Source organism: Tupaia chinensis, unplaced genomic scaffold, assembly GCF_000334495.1.
Source record: "Tupaia chinensis unplaced genomic scaffold, TupChi_1.0 Scaffold000624_1, whole genome shotgun sequence".
Lineage (NCBI taxonomy): Eukaryota > Metazoa > Chordata > Mammalia > Scandentia > Tupaiidae > Tupaia > Tupaia belangeri.
The window spans coordinates 318,634-337,236 of record NW_006160144.1 but is presented as its reverse complement, the minus strand read 5'-3'; the positions used below and the strand labels follow the sequence as shown (position 1 = coordinate 337,236).

The following is an 18,603-nucleotide window of genomic DNA, read 5'->3' as shown; positions in this document are numbered from 1 at the left end:
CAATGGCTGTACAAATTTACATTTCTGACAACATTGTGTAAAGTTTCCTTTTTCTCTACATTTCACCAGTACTTGTTATCTTTAATTTTTTTATAATGGCTGTTCTAACAGGTATCATGTATCTCAGTGTGGCTTTTCTTTGCATTTCCCTAATGATTAGTGATATTAAGCATCTTCTTATATACCATTTGTATGTCTCCTGTAAGATTTTCATATTTAGAATTTTCTTTTTTTTCCTTGCTTGTTAAAGCTTGGGTAAAATAGTAATCTAGAAAATGTGTTCAATAAATGCTTCTGAACTGTCTAAAGCAATTAGGATGGTGCCGGAAAAATACTAGTGCAACCACCATGGTTATTCCTATGCTTTTCCAGCAAGTTACTTTGAGTCTGTATTATACCTCAGTATAATTTCTGTCTTCTCCTATAGTTGATAAGAAAATGCCTCTAGAAACACTGATGGAAAAAGTCAAAGATTTTACAGGTAAGAGAAGAGTTACTGTCAAATTAGGATTCTTCTTATGCACATTAAATTTTGTTTTTCTATCATTTTTCACAGTACTGTGTTACTGACTTGCAAATCTGGATTTTTTTCATATTTATTAATAAAATATTTACCTCTAATACTCAATGTACTGACAAAATTATCTAAGTTTTTGGGATGAAATAGTAGTATTACTTCTATAAACTTTGTTATTTTTACCAATAATATAATTCACTTCACTAATGTTTAATAAACATAACAGAGAAGCACAGGAAATAACAGTGTAGCTTTGAAATTATCCAGGCAATATCTTCATGGTTTTCATCATATAATTCTTATTTTAGAAATTAAAATAATTTGGGGGACCAGCAGATGGTGTAATGGTTATGTCACTGGACTCCCACATAGACAACTGTGGTTCAAGTCCTGGACCTAGCAACTTAAACTCACGCCAGGTTCATGTTGTGTGCATGGCCCCAAATCCCGAGAGGAGAATGGAGGCGAAGGGATTGCGGCATGGCCCTCCCCTCTGGGGGTTGATTTTTAGCTTTATATCTCTGTTTCTCTCTGTCTCTCTGGTGAGCACATGTACCTTATAGCAAAAATCTCTCTTAAAAATAAATTAACTTTTGAAGAAAGGTTTATATAAGAATTTATATTTTAAATTATTGATCTGATTTTATTCTGGAAGTTATCTTTTGCCAATTGCAAGAAAAACTTATACTACATAAATAAATTTGACCTAACATATCCATCAATTTTTTAGTAGAAAATATTTTATTTTTAGTCTTCAACGTGAAAATTAATGTGGTGTTAATCTTCATAAGTTACTTTTTGTTAGAAATAAGCACTGCTATCTAAAATGGTGATCTATACCTAATCTCTTATTTTCATAGGTGCAAAGATTGAGTCTAGTGATGTAAAAAATGTTCTGGAAAACCTTGGTATTAAGCTCACAGAGAAGGAACTAGAAAAGCTGCTGAAAACATTGCCAATTGATGGTGAGTCATGAAACTTCCAGGAAAATTGTATTTTTGTGAATCTGTATGAAAATTGTTAATTTCTTCTGAAATTTAAGCTATGTATAAAAATGATCAGCATCACTTAGAGTTCATTTTAGAAGCCAAGCAATCCTTCAGGCGTAAGTTACAATCAGGGATAATAAATGTCTGTTTTTACCTCACGGGCCACTAAATGGTTTCTTTTTTTTTTTCTTTTTTTCTTTTTTTGAGAGGTTTTTGCTATAGGGCATGTGCGCTCACCAGACAGACAGAGAGAGGCAGAGAAACAGAAAGCGAGAAATCATCCCCCAGCGGGGTTGGCCACGCTGCAATCCCTTCTCCTCCATTCTCCTCTTGGGATCTTGGGCACGCACGCACACGCGCCCAGCATGGGTTTTAAGCCACCGGGTCTGGGACACGAACCGCGGTTGACCACGTGGGAGTCCAGCGACATAGCCATTATGCTGCCATTACGCTAACTGCTGGTCCCGAAATGGTTTCTATTATAAGATAGGAAAAGAAAAACATATAAAAGCAATGGAAGAAATCAGATAGAAGTCAGAATTTTTTTCTAATAAATATTTGTATTTTGGTATACTAGGTCCACTGGACCTAGTATAGGAGAGGACAAGTTTATCTTACTGAGAAATACTTCTCTTTCTTAATTTTATTGTCATATAAAGATGAAAAGTTTGGGTAAAACATTTTTAACAGCTTTAGGTACCAGCAGTTAGCATAATGGCTGTGTCACTGGACTCCCATGTAGTCGACCGAAGTTTGAGTCCCGAAACCAGTGGCTTAAACTCATGCCGGGCACGTGTGCGTGTGTGTATGCCCAAGATCCCAAGAGGAAAATGGAGGAGAAGGGATTGAGGCATGGCTATCCCTGCTAGGGGGTGATTTCTCGCTTTCTGTCTATATCTCTCTCTGTCTTTCTGGCGAGCGCATGCTCCCTATAGCAAAAACCCCTCCCCCCCATAAAAAATAAAACAATTTTAACAGCTTTATTGAGGTTTAATTCACATATCATACAATTAAACCGATGAAAGCATGCAACAATTAAGTGAATGTTAGAATAGTCAGAGTTGTGTACCCATCAGCACAAATTTTAAAATCACAAACATTTTTACTACTTTCAGAAGAAACTCCACAGCCATTAGCAACCCAACTCTCAGTTCCCCTATCCCATTTAGCCCTGGATAATCACTTACCTATATTCTGTCTCCATTTATTTTGCCTGTTCTGAACAGTTATATATTGATAAATGGAATCATATAATATTTATTGCTGAACATTGGATAATACATTTAATTTATACATTGAGCATTCTATGGGTATTTGGAGTTTTTACCTCATATTTTGGCCATTATGAATAGTGTTCCAATAAACATTCATACATAGGTTTTTGTATGGATATGTTTTCATTTCTCTTGAGTATATACCTAGGAGTAGACTCACCGGATTGGGTAGTAATTCCAGGTTTATCTGAGGAAGCCAGAATGTTTTTCAACAGAGAATAAGTCTTCCAAATTTTTCACATTCCTTTTCACACTTGTTATTATTCTATTATATCTTAGTGACTGTGAAATAATATCTCATTCTGGTTTTTATTTGCATTTCCTCAATGGCTAATGGTGTTGAGGAAATCTTTTAATGTGCGTATTGACAATTTGTATATCTTCTTTGGGGGAAATGTCATATTTTTTGTCCATTTCTAAATGTAGTTGTCTTTTTACTATTGAATTGTAGGAATTTTTTATATATTCTAGATACAAGTGCCTTATCAGACAATGATTTGCCAAAGTTTCCTACCATTCTGTGGATTGCCTTTCTCACTTTCTTGGTAGTGTCCTTTGATTCACAAAAGTTTTTAATTTTGAAGATGCCCTGTAAATACATTTGTTTGTGTGTTTTTGTCCTTTTGGAGTCAAATCTAAAAATTAAAAAAAAAAAGCCTTATTTAAGGTCATGAAAATTTACATCCATTTTTTTCTAGGAGCTTTATAGATTTAGCTCTTTTTTTATTTTAAGAATTATTTCTTCGAGAGGCAGCAGGTGGGATTAATTGTTAAAGTTCTGGACTCCCACATGACTGACTGTGGTTCAAGTGGCTTGAAACTTATGCTGGGTGCATGTGCATGCATGCTCAAAATCTCAGAAGGAGAATGGAGGAGAAGGGAAAAAGAAAACAAGCTGCCAGGCCTAGGACTCAAACTGTGGTTGGCCATATGGGAGTCCAGTGCCTTCACTACCATGCCATTTACTTAGCCCCTATAGCTTTAGCTCTTATATTTAGGTCTTTGATCCATTTGTGCTAATATTTGCGTATAGTCTGAGGCAGGAATAAAAAAGAATGCATATTCTTTTTTTTTTTTTTTCATTTTTGTCATATGGCATGTGTGCTTGCCAGAGAGATACCACTCCCAAGGAGGATGGCCATGACTCAATCCCTTCTCCTCCATTTTACTCCTGGGATTTTGAGCACCCATGCACACACACCTGGCATGAGTTTCAAGCCACTGGAGCCAAATCTTGAACTACGGTTAACCACTACTCCACCTGCTGGCCCCTAGAATGCATATTCTTTTGCATGTGTATATCTAGTTGTCCCAGCCCCATTTGTGAAAAGATTCTTTTTCTTCCACTGAATGCTGTTGGTACCCTTGTCAAAATCAGTTGACCATAATTTCTGAATTCTCAATTGTGTTCTAATATCTATATCTAGTCTTATACCAGTATCCCACTGTCTTGATTAACTGTAGCTTTAAAATAAGTTTTGAAACTTTAAAGTTGGAGTCTTCCAAATTTTTTTCAAGATTATTTTGACTGTTTGGGGGTCCCTGCTTTACCACATGAATTCTAGGATCAGCTTATCAATTTTTGCAAACAAATCAACTAGAATTTTGATAGAATTACAGTAAATCTATAAATTGATTTGGGAAATATTGGCATCATCACAATACTAAGTCTTCTAGTCCATGAACAAGCAGAGTATTTTATGTATATGTGATTTTTTTTTTTGAGAGGTTTTTGCTATAGGGCACGTGCACTCGCCAGACAGATAGAGATAGAGAGACAGAAAGCGAGAAATCACCCCCCAGAGGGGATGGCCACACCACAATCCCTTCTCCTCCATTCTCCTCTCGCAACCTTGGGCACGCACCCACATGCGCCCGGTGTGAGTTTAAGCCACCGGGTCCGGGATTCGAAACACGGTCGACTTCGTGGGAGTCCAGCGACATAGCCATTACGCTAACTGCTGGTCCCTGTATATGTGATTTTTAAAAATTTTTGCCAAAGGGCACTTGCACTCACCAGACAGAGATTGGAAGGCAGATGGGGGTGAGAAAGCATCCCTCAGGAGTAATGATCATACTGCAATTCCTTCTTGTCTATTTATCCCTATTTCGTGGATTTTGGTCTTGCATGCACAACACACCTAATGTTTTTCAAGTCACCATGTTCAGAACTCAAAGAACATGTGGGATCCAGTTGCCTTAACTACCATGCCACAGACTGGCCCTATTTTTCTTTTTAAATTTCTTTATACAATGTTTTACAGTTTTCAAAGTTTTTCACTTTTTTGTGAAACTTATTCTTAAGCATTTTATTCTTTTTGATGTTGTTATAAGTAGAATGTCTTAGTTTACTTTTTGGCTTGTTCATTGCTACTATGTAAGAATACAATTTATTTTTTTTTTAAATTTTTACAAATTATTTTTTAAAAAATTGGGGGGGATCAGTGTTCTTTTTTTCTTTCTTTGGTTTTTCCACAAACATTTTTTGTCTTTCTTTTTAAGTTATTTTATACAGTCAATCACTGTACATCACTACAGCTTGTAAAATGAATTTACCCAATAGGAATACACTTCACATCAGTCCAGTTGAAAACATCATACACATTATCATCAATAGATAATCATCCATTTCTGTGCCCCTCATATGTCTTATCTCTCTATTTTTCTCCTTGATTCCTTTCCTCTTACTCTCCCCTATCTCCCACCCTCTTTCCACACTGTCTGCAGTATCTATTACCATTTTTCATGCTTCTGTATCCTCTAATCTTTTAGTTTCCACCACAGAGTGTGAACAATTGGTACATTTAAGTGGATGTATTATTTTGAAAATTAAACTCAAGGAGGAACCAGCAGTTAGCATAATGGCTATGTCGCTGGACTCCCACATAGTCAACCGCGGTTCGCGTCCCAGACCCGGTGACTTAAAACTCACACCAGGCGCGTGTGCGTGCATGCCCAAGATCCCAAGAGGAGAATGGAGGAGAAGGGATTGTGGTGTGGCCAACCCCCTGGGGGGTGATTTCTCGCTTTCTGTCACGCTTTCTCTCTCTGTGTGTCTGGCGAGCGCACACGCCCTATAGCGAAAACCTCTCCAAAAATAAAAAAATTTTAAAAATTAAAAAAAAATTAAATTAAATTCAAGGTATTTTGTAAATATGTTAATTTTACTATTTAGTGAATTATGGCTTTTCTTACAGCTGCTGGAAAGTTATATCATAATAGGTTGCTGAAGAGTATACAATCTCTCAGAGGTAAGTAAGAATCCAAACTATAAGACATTATCAAGTTCTCCAGACTTTGTATTATTCAATTATGAATCTTAGCCCTAAATAATTTGTCCTTTATGATTTTTTTATCATAACTGATTCTTTTAATTGCCAGAAGGCACATACACTCACCACAGAGAGATTGAGAGACAGAAAGAGGGAGAAAGCACCCCTAAATAGAACACGATTGTGCTGCAATTCCTTTTCCTCCATTTTTCCATCCCATCACAATTTGGGGTATTTGTATACATGTGCCTGATATGTTTTTCTCTCTCTTTTTTTTTTTAAGAATTATTTACTTAATTTTATTTATTCATTCATTTATTTTATATTTGACCAGAGAGAGACATACACAGAGAGGAGAGAGAGAGGGAAAGTGAAAAAGCAATCCACCAGGTCCAGGACTCAAACCATGGTTGTCCATGTGGGAATGTCCAGTGCCTTAACCACCATGCCACCTGCTGGTCCTCCATGCTGATATGTTTTTCAAGCCACCAGATCTGGGATTTGAAGTGTGATTGGCCATGGTTCCCATCTGGTTCCCTTAACTACCAGGCTCTGGGGCAAGCCAAGCATAACTATATTTTACATGCTATTATCATGCATTTTCTCTTGGCAAGAAGTCCAATATATGAGTTATTATTTAATTTGTTCCAACTTTTTCTTAATCAAACCTAGCAAAAATTAAAAGCTGGCCATTATTAACAAGCATTGGTCAGCTAAAAAGATAACTAATATGTCAAGTCAGTAAACAATAATAATTCTGCATTTTTGTGCAGAGGACTTAAGTTGGTGTCTGAGTATGTGTCTAAGCCCAGTAACACTGTTTAATCATGTAGGCTTGTCAAAGAGAATAGATGAAAGGAAGTACATTCTAAATTGACTTATCTATTGGCTTTATATTTAGGTATTCAAGTAGACAAATCTATTTGGGGTTTCAGCATTACTGAAATGTAACAAAGTGAAGCATAAAATATATTATTGTTTTATCTCTTTTGTTTTAGTAATATGTGGTTATTAAAGTTAATAATAACACAAAAATCTTTTTTTCTTATTTTGCTATTATATAACTTATTTTCAAATGATGTTTTACCGTTTCTTTTCTAAGAGGGGAAAATTAAAAAGAATAACCTCCTTACCAGCTTGAAAAATATGGGGATCAATCTCACAGAAGAGCAATTTGCTGAACTGTCAGAAAATCTACAAGTTGATGGTATGTACTAGAGATATCACTGTATCTTTTTATCTTTATCTTCTATGTGATAGATACTCTTTTGAAAAACTATAATTATACACACACACACACACACACACACACACATACACACACACATCCCACCCCCATTTCTCACCCTCTGCCATTTCCCACCTTCCTCCCACACTGTCTCTGGTATCTACAGTTGCTTTCCAATCCTTTTTTTTTTCAAGTAGATACATGAACCTATCAACAGGTCAAGAGAAGACAAAAATCCTTAAATAGAAGAAAATCAGAAATGTTTTAGTCAAAAGTCATAAAATTCTATTTCACCAGTTCAGTCCTTAATCTTAAGAATTTTTTTAGTGCCCCAAAGAAAATTTTCTTCCTTAATAAACTAAATTCCACTTCTGCATTTCATATCACAATGTCATTAAGTAGTCATCTATTATAACCTGTGTTTCATGAGAGGATCTTTACAAAGTTCATGGAAAATATGCATTAGCAAACTATGCATGGATTTCAGAATTTTTTACACGAAACTAAACCGGTACTTTAAGTCTATCTCTATGAACTTTTTGAAGTATCCCCACTTCTTTTCTGAGTTCTCTATTTGGTCTTTTGTTCCCTATTATTATACTTTATACTTTTTAAACCCTTATGATTTCTCAGATTCATCCACGCTCTTCAACAAATGATTTTACCGCCTGAATGCAGGCCCTTTTCATCTCTAATTCAGAGATTAGAACAGCGTTCTAATTAGTCCCTTGTCTTATAGTCCTACCTCCTTGAAATTTATTATTTATTTAGCTCTTTATATTAAATTCTGACTGTATTGCTTAGAACTTTTTATTTATTCCATAATCTAAGAGATGAACTCTAATATTCTTTTAATAGCTTATATGAATCTTTGAATAGCTTATATGCACTCCCTCAGCTGCAATCCTTCCTCTTCTGTTCTGTTCTCAGGACTGTGGGTTTGCACACACATGCACGGGCTTGTTTCTCAAGCCGCCCAGTCCATGATTCAAACTGAGCAGTTGGCCATGTGGGAGCCAGTGCCTTAACTACCACACTACTGGCTGGCCCAAAAATCACTATCTTAATTCATCTCCTTCACACTAAAAACTTTTTCTGGGGCCTACAGGTGGTGTGGTGGTTAAAGCCCTGGACTCCTACATGGCCATGTTTTGAGTCCTGGACCTGGTGGCTTGCTTTTTTACTTTCCCTTTCTCGCTCTCATCAAGTTAAAAAACAATAATAATAAATAAAATTAAATACATATTTTTTAAAAAAAAACCTTTTTCCCTCTTTTCTTCTGAGTAGTCACTACTAATTCTTTTATTAAGAATTAAACCCCCTTGGGGTTGGCAAGTAGCATGGTGGTTAAGGCACTGGACTCCCACATGGCCACCACAGTTCAAGTCCTGGATCTGGCGGCTTACCTTGTCACTTTCCCTCTTGCTCGCTATCTATCTGTCTCTCTCTGGTCAAATTAAAATAATAAAAAGAATAAGAATAAATAAAATCATTCTTAAAAAAAAATTAAACTCCCTTCAGGGCCCAGCATGTAGCATTGTGGTTAAAGCCCTGGGCTCCCACATGGCCGAGTACAGCACAAGTTCTGGACCTGGTTGCTTGCTTTCTCACTTTCCCTTTCTCTCTCTCTCTGGTCAAATTTTTAAAATAAATAAATAATATAATAAAATAAATAATTCTTTAAAAAATAATAATAAACCCCTTTCATGGTGATTTTATTGTATGCTCCAGACCTAAGTCGGTCCTGTATGAGTTCTTTAGCTATACAAGAATATCTGACCAACATCAAAAGAAACTTCACCTGTAATCATAAGACAAAGAGCTTTCCCAAATCCTGATTGAGTACCTGTTCTCTGGATCAGTATCTATGCAATAGACTTTCTTATTAATATGGCATAAGTCTTTGAAATCCAGAAATTAAAAGGGATGTCAATTAAAATTATGATGGAAGTCAAATTTAACTGGACTTTATTACACAATATAATTTTTGTTTGTCTTCTGAGTTTATGCCATTCATTACATGTCTCTATTATATCTTTACTTACAGCAAATGGGGATGTTGACCTGCGTGAAGTGATGGAAAGAGAAAAGGCTATTACAGGTGAGTACAGAGTTACTGTAAACCTCATAATTTTAACTGGCACAGTGATTATATTTTACCTTTAACTAATCGCTGTGTTAATTTTGGTCTTTTATGCCATATTATAAATATTTTTCTACAGCTAGATTTTTAATCAGAGTGAACTTTTGCTAATAAGATGTTAGTGTTATGTCTTGTTAGGAAGATCCTTGTTTTCCAGAGTAATTCTCATAAATCTTTTATCGTGGTTAGTGTAATAGATAAGATAAAAGTTTGTTTAATTTTTAAAAATAATTTAAAAATCTAATAAAAAAGATAAAACTTTGTTAGGAATGAGCATAATTGGATTTTATGCTCAATTTCACCTGATTTTTTAGGCTCATGAAAGTGGGCTAAATCTGCTTACAAGAGGATAAACGTTTTGTTCCTTTCCCAAAAACTATACAGAAGCCTCAATTGTGTAACTGCCTTGAAAGACAGTACTTTCCCTTCCTCTATTTTCCTTCTCTGTTACTGACTAAAACTAGGTTTAAGTCTCAGCATCAACCAACTAGGAAAGTGCTGACCCTGCTAAGAGAGGGAAAAGATTATCCATGGAAGGAATGACAATGCCTGGCTAATATGTACTGGCATGAATAGGAACAGCATGTCTGGAAGAAGATCTTAAGAGTGCCGAACCAGAGTGGAGGGAGGAATATAGACCAGATAGGAAGAGTTTATTAATATGCAGGTATACTCTGTAACTCATGTTCAAATGCCCTATCCAAAGTACTGGGGCTGGCCAAATATACTACTGGGCTGGCTCCTAGGAGCTTGGAAAGGAATACTCCCTGTTAAATTAAGTGGAAATTTCTTTCTTTCTTTCTTTTTCTTTCCTTCTTTCTATTGTTATTCACTGTACATCAATACAGTTTACAAAATGAGATTTTCCACCCAGTATACATTGTATATTGGTTCAATCAAGGATATTACCATACACATTAGCATTAACAAATAGCTATTTTCCTTCCCCCCTCAATTCCCTACCTCTCACCCTCTGCCAACTCCCCCCCCCTTCTCCCACACTGTCTCTGGTATGTACAGTTGTTTTCTTTGCCTTTTTTTTTTTTTACATTCTATTGATTCACTAAAGATCTTAATTAAAGACTTTCAATAGCAAGCACAGCTGATATATACATATTTATGAATGCATGTCTGACTTTAGGCATAACCTCAGTGAGTAAAGTCAAAATACTATAAAGTAGCACCTCGCTGGGGCTATATAGCTTAATACAGTCATTAAATAGGTATTGATAGGTGTTTTTAATGCATTTTTAATTTTAAAAAGTTTTAGTAATAGTAGATCAGAATCAAAAAATATTAAAAGAAATTTGCTTAAAACTTAATGCCAGGAAAAAGCTTAGGATTCAGTTCAAATAGTAGGTAGATGAACCCATCAACAGTTCAAGAGAAAACAAAAATCCTTAAATATGGAAATCAAAGCATCGAAGAAAATCAGTAATGTTTTAGTCTAAAGTTAAAAAAAAAAAAGAAATTCTATTTCATTAGTTCAGACTCATGTCTCTTATCTATTGAATTTACAGTGTTGCTGTGATCTGATCTTTCCATTTAAACTCTGGAAGTTAGCATTCAACTCTGGACTTGTTCCTGCCATTAGGCTGGCCATTCTCTTGGTTGTTTCTTGTACTCTTATTTCTGTGTGTCCAACTTTAATTTTCCTGGTAAAACACTCCCTTCAGCAGTTCTTAAAGAACTGGTCTGGTGTTAGTAAATTCAGGTTTTATTTATGTGGGAATGTTTTTGTCTTTTTTTCTCATATGAAAGATAATCTTGCTGGGTATAGTATTCTTGGTTGAAATTGTTTTTCACTTAACACTTTGAATATCTTTTCCCATTCTTTCCTTGCTTACATTGTTTCTAATGAGAGGCCTGATGTAAGCCTTATGGGATATCCTTTGAAAATAACTTGATGTTTCTCTCTTGCCAATTTTAGTATCTTGTCTCTGTCTGTATTTTTGGTTAATCTGGCTATGAGGTGCCTCCGGGGAAGATCTTCTTGGGTCAATTCTATGTGGGATTCTTTGTATTTCTTGGGTCTGGATCTTTGAGTGCCTCTCTAGATTTGGAAAGTTTTCTTCCAGGATTTCATTATATAAGTTATCAGTACCCTTATTAGTTTCTTTACCTTCTGGGATACCGATGATCCAGATGTTTGGGCATTTAATAGTTTCTAGTATTACTTGTATGTTACTCTCATTTTGGGGGCTTATTTTCTTGACCTTTTTGGTGAATTTTTCCAGGTCAGAGATTCTATCTTCTTACATCCGAGATTCAATCTTCCTCATGATCTAATCTGTTTTGATACTTTCAACAGAGGTTTTGATTTCCTATATTACAACCTTCATCTTTAACAATTCCATTTGATGCTTTTTTATGATGTATATCTCCTCTTTCAGATCATGCAGGAATTTCCTCACCTCCTGGAACTCGGTATTTCTTTTCTCCTGCATCTTCTGGAGTTCGTTGTCTCTATTCTCTTGCATCTCTGTTAGCTTTGTCTTTGTATTCTCTGCAGAGGAAGAGGAGTTATCCCTTTCCACTAGAGGAGAGATATTTCCTTGGCTTCTCATATTTCTTGTGCCTCTGTGGTGGTTTCTGGCCACCTGATGAATTATTCATTTTTTTCTATTTTTTGGAGTTAAATCTGAGCAATCACAGGAATGCAGAAGGAGGTGACCTGCAGTCTGGCTCCTGACTAAACTGGGGAGCAGGAGAATGAAATTGGAGCAGAGGGTCTTCGGTGATCAAAATCCCCGACTGGGGCCTCTTGGAACTCAAATATAGATGGCTGGCTTATCCTGGTTCCTGACTAGATGGGGGAGCAGGAAGGTGAAATCAAGGCAGAGGTTTTTGGTGGTCAAAATCCAACTAGGTGGAAATTCTACAACTTAGCAGAAAACTCAGGAGAGAACAAAAGGTTCAGAGAATTGGGTGTACTAAAATGGGTATATTATGTAAGATCAGGAAACCCAGGAAATAACTGCTCCTCAAGAGGGTCCATGGGATGCTACCTTTACTAAGGCAGCAAGTCCATCTATGCACATGTTCCCCCTCAAGTCTCAGGTTTTTACTCATGTTACTCAAAGAATTATAAATAAGGACTCAGTTGTATAAGAAGGAAGGACCCGTATTTTAAGAGCATAAATAAAGGTTTAAGATTAAGCTTCCCATTATGGTTCTTACTCACATTTGAGAAACTTTATATCCTTCATCATGTAAATTATTTTATAAATGTTACTAAAGGAAATGTAGAAGGGAATGAGAGAAGCATACCAGAAAAGGGAGGGAGCCAAGTAAAAGCCCAGTCTCAAAGTTCTGACAACTTGGACTAATCCTACTGAAGATCTCTCTGTATGGGCCACCTGAGAGTTATCCCAACTAAAAGCAAGGGAGCTGAGCTTTCATACTTTCCCACCCATTAGTCACTGGTCTACTCAGACACACTTTGTTTGCTTTCTGTAATATGTGGTCAAAGCAGTTTTCAGTAATACAAGGAAAGTCTTCCAAATAAAAGTTACAGGCACTAACTGTTGGAGCAAAATCATTCTAAAACTGGGGGTGGGACGGAGGAGTGGGCTTGAAATGTTAAATAACAATCTGACAGAATCTATGTGGAGCACAGGGACTACAAAGGCTAAGAAATATCTGAATTTATTCTATTCAAGTGAGAAAACTGTGGATTAAGTCAGGATACATGAGACCAAGAAATGTGCAATGGTTATGTAGTAGAAAAAGAAAGACAGGAAAAATCAGGAAGAAGAATAGAAAAAGAATAAGATGAGTATGTTTTATATTAATAAAAATGCTAGCTTGTACATAGATTTGCTATAATTAGCTTTTCTAGTGTAATCTAAAATTATTTATACCTTGAAAATAAGTCATACAAGTTTTCAGGACAAAACATCAAGAGTTTGTTTCTTTTTACTGTCTTAGTGGGTTGTCACATCATTTTCTTTATGACTTGCATTGAGGCATTTCCTAAAACTGACAGAAAGTTCAGTTTAAAATTTAGGTTTATTGTTGGTTATTTATACTGACAAGAATCATCTCTATATTGTTAAGTGGTCAAAGCAAAAATGTATAATCATCAATGTAGAATATATAAAATGTAGAACCATTAATATACACTACATTTTATGTAAGGAAGAAGGGGAAATGAGAATATACATATATATTTATGAAAGTAGGCAGATATTTGCTTATTTCTGTAAAATCAAACTGAAGGGTAAATCCAAAAGTAATTCAAAAAAATTTTTTTTAAGTTCTAATAGTTTACCTTTATAGAGACTAGGGAAACAGAGTAAAGAGGATAGAAGCAAACCTTCTGATATATTTCTTATTTTGTTGTGGGTTTTTTTTGTTTGTTTGTTTGTTTGTTTGTTTGTTTTTTGAATTGTTGTTGTTGGTTTTGGTCAGAGGGCAAGTGCACTCACCAGAGGGAGACAGAGAGAAAAAGAGAGAGAGGAAAAGTGAGAAAGTGCCTCTCATGGAGAATGGTCATGCTGCAATCCCTCCTCCATTTCTCCCTCCTTTCAAGATTTTAGGCATGCATGCACACATACCTGGCATGTTTCCTGAGCCACTGATTCAGGACTGCAATCACACATTAGCCATGTGGTATCTAGCTGCCTTAACCACTGTACCTTGGACCAGCCCAAGTCTTAACTTCTGAGCCATGAAAATGTTTAAATACTTTTAAAAACTATGTTTATAAGAAAAATAAACCCAAAATTGAAAATTTGAAACAAATGAATCTAATTATATATCAATTATCTATATTCCATAAAAATTATTATTTCAAGTGCCTTTTGAATATACTACTCTGATTAAATAAACAGTGGTGTGTGTGTATACACACACACACACACACACACACATATATATATATATATATATATATATATATATATATATACACACACACCACATATACTAAGTATAAACATATCTTCAAAAGAATCTTAAACTTTACTAGTTTTATCATTAGTAATATTGAAATTTAATATTGTGAGTATTCAGCATATTATTACAGAATACAACAATAAACATTGAATAGTTGGTAAATAAAATAATATGTTAGGAACCAAGGTATTTCATTTTTAAGAAAAGAGATACAAATATAAAATCAAAGAAGCTTACAAAAAACTTCTATAATTATAAAATATGAACCACAATCATCACTATGAACTCTATTTTTGTGTGTGTGTTTGCCTGTTTGTTTTAGATATAAATTTCCTATACTTTCCTAGAAATGACATGAAAGGACCCAGGCATGACGACATCTTAGTTTCGGTGAGCACAGCTAGTTGTCAGATTATAGTTTCTAAGTAACTTTCCCACTAAAAGTTGTCCCAAAGCTCCTTGGAGAAAGGCTGTTTGTGGATCTGAGGTAGGGAAAATACAATGTGAGTCTGGGATATCATGTTCAAAAAGAATGGTAGCAATCAAAGAATAAAATGTGGTTGTCAAAAGGGAACAAGTCATCTTGGGAAGACTCCCACTGGCTGTGTACTTGGGGCCATTTAAGCATCAAAAGGAAGGATGGAAGAGGGAGGAAGGAAAGTGAGAAGAGAGAAAGAAATGCATGTAATTGGCTACAAAATACTTAAAGAAATTCCTCAACTCCAAGATTATTCTAGTTTATTGGATATATGGGGGATAAAAAAATAGGTTAAACAAGAACTAGACTAAAAATTAGACAGATCCAGAATATGAGGCGTTCTATAAAAATATTTGTTCTAGTCTTTTTAAAAAGTCAGTGTGGGGAACCAGCAGTTAGCGTAATGGCTATGTCGCTGGACTCCCATGTAGTCGACCGAGGTTCGCGTCCCGGACCCGGTGGCTTAGAACTCACACCGGGTGCGTGTGCGTGCGTGCCCAAGATCCCAAGAAGAGAATGGAGGAGAAGGGATTGCGGCGTGACCATCCCCCCTGGGGGGTGATTTCTCTCTTTCTGTCTCTCTGTCTGTCTGGCGAGCGCACACGCCCTATAGCAAAAACCTCTCCAAAAAAAAAATGTCAGTGTTTTGTGTTAAAAAAAAAAAGTTGGGACACATCTAGATTAAAAGTATAAAAAGAGTCAACTCTGAAGTACAGTGGTTAAAGCTCTATAAGTTGGAATTCACATTTCACATGGCTGATTGTGGTTCAGAATACACTGGGCAAGTGTGCCTGTGTCCAAAATCCTAACTGAGTAGGGAAAAAAACAAACAAAAAATGTGGAATGCCTATACCCTATTGAGGGTTCTCTCTCTCTCTCTCTCTCTCTCTCTCTCATGCACCAATGTCCTCTAACATTAAAAATAAAATAACTTTTGAGTCTAAAGAGAATAATTAAATGCAATTTGTGAACTTTTGACAGAAACAATTATAATAAACATTGTGGCAATAATCGAGGAAATTTAAATATGAACTGCATCTTAAGTAATATTAAGAAGTTATTTTTAAGCCAGCAAGTGGTGTGATGGTGGAGGCAGCTGGATCTCATATGACTGACTACATGGATCTAGTCCTGGACCTGGAGGTTTGAAAAAAAAAGCTGAGCACAGTGGACCAAAAATCCCAAGAGGAGAATGGAAGAGAAGTGATTGCAGCATGGGCATCCTCCTTGGGAGATGATTTCTCTTCTTCTTTCTCTCTCTTTTTCTCCATTGAGTGCATGTGCCTTATAGCAAACTAAAAATAAAAAAAGAAAGAAAAAAAGGAATTATTGTTAATTCTCTTAGATGTGTTTATGCTGTGTATATTTGACACTATGTAGGAAAATATTCTTAGAAAATGTATTGCATGCTGCAGTATTTCGAATAATGAGTTATGATGCCAAAAACTTACATTCAAATGATTTAGAGAAAAAAAAAACTTTACTTCTGTTTATACATACATATGTATGTGTGTATGTATATATATATATAGAGAGAGAGAGAGACAGTTATAGCAAAATGTTAACTATTATTTTCAGTAAGTGATGATGGCTTATTGTACTTTAAAATTTTTTGAATGAAGTTTTTCATTTTAAAATGTTGGAAAAAACAGCGCTCACTAGTGTAAAGCACCATAGTGGTATGAAAAATATGAAAAATAATAATAAGCAAGTCCTTGTGAATCCTACCACTTCTCAAATGTATAGACTCCTTGTAATTTCTTTGAAACAGATTTATCTTTATTTAAACACATAATTGACCATATTATTGTTTAGAAATATATTCCACACTCTATTTTAGTTTGTGTAAACTCGAGGAAAATAAATAATTACAAAGAAGTCAAGAAAAACGTGTTACTTATGTAGGGAATTTATTTAACGATTGTCTGATAATTTTCTGAGATTAAATGGCAGAATATAATTTTTTCCCTTAGAATTATTTCATTTTATGTATTGTTATCTAATTTGCTGTAGGGCATGTGTGCTCACCAGAGAAAGACAGAGGAGTGGGGAAGTGAGGGAAAGTGAGAAAGCAAGCTACCAGATCCGGGACTCAAATTGCAGTCAGCCCTGTGGGAGTCTAGTGCCCTAACCAACAGACCACCTGCTGGACCCTCTAAAAGAAATATATGTATTTTTTTTATTTTTAAAGAATTATTTATATTATTTATTCATTCATTTTATTTTAATTTGACCATAGAAAGACAAACATACAGAAAGAAGGAAAGTGAGAAAGCAAGTCACTAGGTCTGGGACTCAAACTGTAGTCAGCCATGTGGGAGTGTTCAGTGCCTTAACCACCACGCCACCTGCTGGCCCCTAAAAGAAATGTTTTGTATGATGCCTGTTACAGAAAAAAAGTTCTCAATGTATATTAGCTATCAGTAGTAGTAGCAGTGTGAGATTATTTTTCAATCCTATGTACTGGTCAAAAATATTTTATTTGCTATTTTCAATCTTGCATTCACTAATCAGTTACTCTGAACCCCTCTCCCAAATTGGTCTAAAGAAAGGGATCTTCTTATTCCACTGTCAATTTTCTTTACATATTTGATTCAATGAAATTTTGTCATATTGAAAAGTATAATCATGATTCATGGGAATAATTTTTTCTATGAAGAATAGCCATTTTAAACTGCATTTCATGAACCTCGTGAAAGTCATAATGAGCTAATTTAGCACATCCCCTAAAATTTTAATGTACACTTTATCAATATGCACATGTACACTTTGTGAAGAGTAAGATCTATAGCTTTTCTCAGATTCTCAAAGGGTATGTATCTTTTTTTTAAAAAAGGAAAAGAAACAGAAATCTCTTTTTGGAGTCACTAAATTTTCTTCACAGGCCTTTCTCTTTCCGATTAGGGATGGTCGACGTCAAAAACCTGGAAACCGTTCTAGATGACATGAGACTCAAACTCACTGATCAGGAGCTTGAAGATCTGATACAAAACCTGCCAGCCAGTGGTGAGCATGTTAGATATGATCAGATTTTGAGCTTCATATTTTATGTACCTTTAGTATTGAAGGAACAGAATAAGAAATGTTGTTTTGTTGTTGTTAGAAGTATGCAGGCACTCACCAGAGAGAGAAAAGGAGAAAGCCCACCCACCCCAGCAATGGGAAATGGCCATGCCACAATCCCTTGGCCTGCATTACTCCACCCTTAATAAGTGTTGCTAAGAGGAGACAAGGAACAGGAAGAAGGTGTTCTTACGGTACTCATATTTACTATCATTTTAAGAGTTTCAAGTTATGTTTTTTTGTGTTACAGCTGATAATAAAGTGGCTCTGAAAACTTTGGAGAACGAAGTGAAATCTTTTACTGGTAGGAATTTGTTCAATGATTTTCAATACATCATGCTTCACGCTAAAATTTTTAATAGTCTATGAAAGAACTATAAATGCATATCTTTTTCAATATTCATTTTGATAAAATACTGTGTCTATTGACCAACAGATTAATCTAAATTTTCTGTGTATTATATGTAAAACAAAAGGATTATTTCTTGATAACACGTCTTACATTCTTTGATAATTTTTTCTAATAAGATGATTGCACCAGCATTTAAAGTATCAAAGCAATAAACCCAGTGCAAACAGCTGATCACATAGTTTTAACAAAATAAAAGACATTATGTCATAACTTTAATTGTGTATTTTATTATACTAATCATCCTAATCTCAGAATATTAAAAGACAAATTCTATTTTCTTTTTTTTTTTTTTTTTTTTGGAGGATTTTCCACGTAAGGAGGCTTTCGC

General features: G+C 35.3%; 1 protein-coding gene across 1 annotated transcript in view; it reads left to right on the top strand.

Moving 5' to 3' along the window:
- The window catches only part of LOC114009794 (EF-hand calcium-binding domain-containing protein 13-like), a 66,596-nt gene that overhangs the window by 13,991 nt on the left and 34,002 nt on the right, over positions 1 to 18,603 (top strand). Inside the window, exons 9-15 of the mRNA XM_027775987.1 lie at positions 428 to 481; positions 1,378 to 1,482; positions 5,978 to 6,031; positions 7,155 to 7,259; positions 9,328 to 9,381; positions 17,705 to 17,806; positions 18,114 to 18,167. Coding sequence (XP_027631788.1) covers positions 428 to 481; positions 1,378 to 1,482; positions 5,978 to 6,031; positions 7,155 to 7,259; positions 9,328 to 9,381; positions 17,705 to 17,806; positions 18,114 to 18,167 — 528 coding nt within the window. The remainder of the gene's footprint in view (positions 1 to 427; positions 482 to 1,377; positions 1,483 to 5,977; positions 6,032 to 7,154; positions 7,260 to 9,327; positions 9,382 to 17,704; positions 17,807 to 18,113; positions 18,168 to 18,603) is intronic.